Genomic DNA, 5406 nt, shown 5'->3' on the forward strand with positions numbered 1-5406 from the left:
AAACAAGTATTTTATTGAAAATATGAAATCTATTCTAAAGTAAGTATGCGAGAGAGGAGAGTTTTTCCACTCACCTGCAGTGGATGAAAGAAAAAAAATTGTATGCTGACATCTTCAAGGTAATTATCTTCGCATATTTATGTTTTTAAGTTAATAATTATTTGACAAATAATGGTTCTTTCCATCAATAGTTAACATCGTTGGTAAATAAAAGCGAATAAATGGATCATAACTAAAAAAATTGTATATCTGGCAACACTTATGTTGCCTTAAACGTTAAAGGATAATTTCTTATATTTTAATGATAATCTGTTTTCTAATGAAAAATGCAAGTTTGCATACCAGAAAACGTATGCATACTACTTTTAATGTTAATAAACCACAGCAAGAAAGAAAAGAGAGACCAATATGACAAGAGAATGAAGAGAAAGAAAAAAGAGCAACAGTTTTCGTCGACGCAGATTACCCGTTAAGGTTTAAATGCGTTGACGTCTGAGCAAATACGCGCTTTATGAAGCATTGTTGTCATGCGAAGAGTGATGGGTTCAAATTAACGGTAATGGTGTAGCATTTTGTTGCGCATTCCATTCTAAATTTATATTTATGTATTAACCTGATTCTTACGAAGGACACCTCAAGTTTTGAGCCTAATTTATTGATTTTAGCAGAGCTTCTTGTAATTCATTGTACGCAATCGACATTTTACGCAAATGGAATTGTTATAATTGATGCTTTCCATTTCAATTCAACCTGGCTATTCGGGACCTGTTCTTCGATTTCGATGTAACTCAAATATGTTGCTCTCTGGTTAAAACAATGAGACATCTATTTTTTTGTTCACCCGAAACAACTTTTTTTCAAGATTTATCGGCAATTTTGTTTTTTTACTTCTATAAGAAGCACAAACTACTTTTGCAGTACAAGTAGAATTCTCAGAAATGCAAATCTTGCAGCACCACCAACAGTGCCAAATGCTTTAGTATGGTCTAGAAGGGTCAGAAAAGTCACATGTCACCATCTTAAGCCTAATATCATCAGTTACTTTTAAGAGTGCAGTGATACAATTTCCGTTGGATTCGAAGCCAGATTGGCATTTGGTCCATCGAAAAAGAGTTGATTTGCCGATGCATTAAAAGTTCCAGCACCTTAGACAGAATAGACAGGATAGCGATTGGTTATTATGACCGCCTTTCGGTTTTAGTATAGGAATAATCTTAGCTTCTTTGCAACCGGTTGGTAAAGTTGATGTGACAAGGATGATATTCAGCGAGTGCGTGAAATAGGGGAAAATCAGAGATTTCGGGTATATGTATGTATATATTGATACAATATAACAATTGTTACTGTTGAGCCCTTTAGTCGAAGAGACCGAAACCCATGTCGTCGTCTTCTTCGGATTCCGATTCCTCCTTTTTGGCTTCTTCTTTCTTTTCGGCAGCAGCACCAGCGCCATATACTCGCCATTGACTCAATAACGTTGCAGTTGTCCACGCGTGCAAAACTAAAGTTTTGGAATAAATTCTCTGAACATGCATCATATCTGCTATAAGTGCTGTTTTTATGGAGGTCCAACAAATTTGCGTTAAGCACGTTTGCATCAACAGAATCGGTTGCTGGATTGTTTTAGCTACTGATACCTATTTCACGGACATGTTGCCAGGTATGCTTAGACCCAACTGCTTAACTAAATGTTACGAAAGCACACATCACAAAGTATCTCATTTTAAGAACCCTGTCTTCATTCTTGACTAACTTCCTAAGTTTCTTATACTCAGAGTATACATTGGAACCAAGGGCGGCTGATAGGTTTACTAACTAATCCCACATGGTGTGAGTGGGATGTTTTCTTGGAGAAAGTTAATTTGGTCATTTCACAATCCAGTTCATCATAATTTATGTGCATAAATTAGCAGTAAGAAGCCTTCGACGGTATTTAAATCTAAAGTAGTCATATGTTAGGTTCATTAAGTCATATTTGGAAAATCTTGGTAAACTGAGTTGATCATAAAGCAAGACTTTTGATTTCAACTTCACGAAAAATATGTTATTGTTGTTGTTATAGCAGTATACATACATACATGTATGGGGAATGCTGCCGAAGTGACAGTCCTTGGCCGGATATAAATCTGGGTCGTTCCGGTAACTTAGAACCGACTGTCGTGGAAAAAATATGTCCAGGAGAGTGCTGCTAGTATGCGTAACGTGCGTGAATAATCCAAAATTTTGCCTTGAAAGTGAAAAGCTATCATCAATAAAAAAAAGTCGCTTTTGAAATCGCCAAATATGATTATATTGCGCTGATATATTAGTTTAATAGTAAACTATTAGATTAACATTGAAATTAAAGAAGATTGAAAAAATGATTAGTGAAATTAAAAAAAAAAAACAAAAAAAAAAACAAAAAAAAAAAAAAATAAATAACGATTTTTAAAAGACCGACCTTTTGTAAACATCTCATTAAAACCAGTTCCAATAGCCAATTGTCGACAAATTAACAACAACGATGTGATGTAAAGCGCAGCTACGACAATATTATTATTTCCAACAAATAATACCGCGTAATACCGAGCTGGATTATCTAAGAAAGTACGGTAATTAAATCATTTATGCGCATTTGCTTGTTTCATACATACAAGTCAATAATTAACGTTTAAAAGCTTTGCAATATATTTCAGTTTACATATTATATTTCTTATTGAATCTAATATTAGTATAAATTTAAATTGTTAATAATTTTATGAGAGTTAATAGCTTTCCGATAGTACATTCACTTCACCATTTAACTATCTTCGCCCGTAGTTAAAAGCTTCAATGCTTTTTGGAGATTATCTATAGCCGTTTTAACGTCGTCAAAATTGAGAGCTGTGCCCGCGAATTTCGTGTATTTCTGCGCCTTCATTATTTGTTCAGGTGTGAGTTGTAAATCGGCAACTGGTGTTGGAGGCACATATATTCGATTAGGTTGCGCTTGCGGTACATATGGCTCGAAGCCACCAGGTTTTTCTTCATCTACTGGTGGGCTTGGCAATTTGCTGGGATTGTTGAGGACCTCATCTGCAGTAGGTGGAGGGCTGTGCGGTGGTGACGGATCTGGAATTGATGTTGGGCCAGCATCTTCATCAGCTGGAGGATCTTGTGGTATGGCGGTGATTTCCGGATCACCTTCGCCATCAGCTGTACCAGTAGCTTCGTCACCACCTTCGTCATCATGCCCTTCGCTTTCATCCGGCAAAGGACCCGGCATCGGAGTTTCGCCGTTTTTAAGGCAATTGTGTATGTATGCTGCCTTCCATTTGGCATATTTGCGATTGTTTATAGACTCTTCAGAGAGTTCGCCAAACGTCTGTAGTATATCGTAAATAACACCACTGGAGTAAAATGCTTTCACAACATTTCTGTGGAGTAAAGTAAAATTAAAGATTGTGCTTTGTACCATTTTTACTAGCAATACTAACTTTCCAAAATTTGATTCACGGTCCTGCTTATCTGCATATAGAAAGAGCTTTAAGGCATAATTTTCCAAATGTGCTTGTGCCGCCACCTCATTAGTAATAGATTCATTTTCTAATTGCGCCTTCTTCGTTGACTCCAACCAATCCATAATTGCTGCAATCAAAACAAAAATGAGTCATGTTTTACGACATTCCTTTTTTACCTCACACTTCACCGCTTTGCGTTTTTCACGTACCCAATAGTAGTTTGGTTTCATCTGGTTCCTGCTTTGAGATTTTTAATCCGATTTGAAGCGCATACAGCCGCGCCCAATACGCAACAACAATATCACGAGAATCATGTTCTTGTGCAATCTTCAAGAAATGCTGGATAAGCTTTAATGTTGGTGGACAAGGAGGAAATTCCATAGTCTTGCCGTTTCTAATAAAACAATGTACCAAATTGGGCAAAACAAACGAAGTAGCGATGAAATCAGACAGAAACGTCAAAGTGACTTGTGGAGCAGTGTTGCCGTAGTTTTGAAAGGCCATTGGAAGTAACTATTTAAGTTGTTTTATTATAAATTTCAACTTTTCAAAAAGGAGCTAAATAGTCTTTTGAATAAAAGAAGCGTAAATATACAATACATAGAGTTACAATTATGTCAACTTAAAGGTATTTTCTCTAGCCCAAGTTTGAATCAACACGTGCTTAATTAAGTCGAATATCTAATCATCTTCATTTACTCGTACAATGAGCTATCTCATGCGAACTATCAATTTCATGGCATACGAAACAATTATTCTAGATATATTTTTTATGTGGACATTCCATGCCATAACTTATATTTAAAAAAAGGAATCTATAAAACACTCACTGTATTTTTGAGCACATGCAAAAGTGTATTAAACGAAATATTAAAGCATGACGGTATATCAATCTGTTACAGCGTTTAAGCGCTAAAACTGTCAAAACTTCGTATTTAAATTTCTCTTTAGATTTTATAATCTTGTCACTACAAAGATTACGTATAAATGGCAATATAGCTGCCTAAACATTAAAGTTGCGTTTAATTGCATGCGATAAAGTCTGAGATTTATCGTATAAACTCTACGATTTATTGCATGAGGACTGCGATGAATGGTCTACATTTACGCTATTGTATGCAAATCATGTTGCATGCGATTCTCGTCCTAATATCGTAGCTCGGGTAAAGAAGAGAGGTGTTATGTGACTAGAGTAAGAATCTAATCATGATTAGAATTTGGCTAGGGTATGTCATGCCAGTCTTATTACATCGGTCCCAATATACATATGTATATATAAATATTGGCGCAAACACTTCTGTTAGGTGCTTAGTCGAGCTCCTCTTCTTATTTGTGGTGTGCGTCTTCATCTTGTTCCACAAATGGAGGGACCCACAGTTTTAAGCCGACTCCGAGCGGAAAATGGTTTTTATGAGGAGTTTTTTCATAATAGAAACACACTCTCAGGTTTGCCATTGCCTGCCGAGGGGCGACCGCTGTTAGAAAACAACTTTTTCTGTTATTTGATGTTCATGCATGGAGATTTGAACCTACACACTCCTGAATGGTAGTCGCATATAAATAGCGGGGTTGTTGATGGGGGGCGAAATCGCTTTGGAAGATGTATTGTTCATTTCCTCCAGATAGCTTGGTGTTTGCTGCTTATAGCTAGAGGAGATAGTAGATACATGTTGTTGTTGTTGTAGCAGCATAAACATTCCCCGTGCATATACGAGGAATACTGCTGAAGTGACAGTCCTTAGCCGGATATAAATCCGGGTCGTTCCGGTTACGTAGAACCGACTGTCGTGGGAACGAGTAGATACATAGTTGTTGTTGCTGTAGCAGCATAAACTATCCCCATACATATACTGGGAATGTTGCTGAAGTGAGTCATTGGCCGGATATAAATCCGGGTCGTTCCGGTTACGTAGAACCGACTGTCGTA

The 5406-nt window shown here is 36.8% G+C and overlaps 1 protein-coding gene across 1 annotated transcript; it reads right to left on the reverse strand.

Moving 5' to 3' along the window:
• Window positions 1-2643: 2643 nt before the first annotated feature.
• Window positions 2644-3939, reverse strand: LOC128862355 (vacuolar protein sorting-associated protein VTA1 homolog). Its single transcript, XM_054100927.1, has 3 exons — window positions 3689-3939; window positions 3456-3606; window positions 2644-3395 (listed from the first exon to the last, which is right to left on the reverse strand). Exons 1-3 carry the CDS (start codon window positions 3858-3860, stop codon window positions 2780-2782), a joined length of 939 nt encoding a protein of 312 aa, XP_053956902.1. The 5' UTR covers window positions 3861-3939; the 3' UTR covers window positions 2644-2779.
• Window positions 3940-5406: the final 1467 nt, after the last annotated feature.

The sequence above is a fragment of the Anastrepha ludens genome, chromosome 4 (assembly GCF_028408465.1).
Source record: "Anastrepha ludens isolate Willacy chromosome 4, idAnaLude1.1, whole genome shotgun sequence".
In the NCBI taxonomy this organism is placed as follows: Eukaryota; Metazoa; Arthropoda; class Insecta; order Diptera; family Tephritidae; genus Anastrepha; species Anastrepha ludens.

Excerpts from the sequence above, each read along its gene's own strand:
- LOC128862355 (XM_054100927.1), bottom strand. The coding sequence starts at position 3,860 with ATGGAATTTCCTCCTTGTCCACCAACATTAAAGCTTATCCAGCATTTC. Across the intron at positions 3,607-3,688 it reads TGAAACCAAACTACTATTGG|CAATTATGGATTGGTTGGAG; the intron begins GTACGTGAAAAA and ends TTTTGATTGCAG. Across the intron at positions 3,396-3,455 it reads CGTGAATCAAATTTTGGAAA|AAATGTTGTGAAAGCATTTT; the intron begins GTTAGTATTGCT and ends TTTACTCCACAG.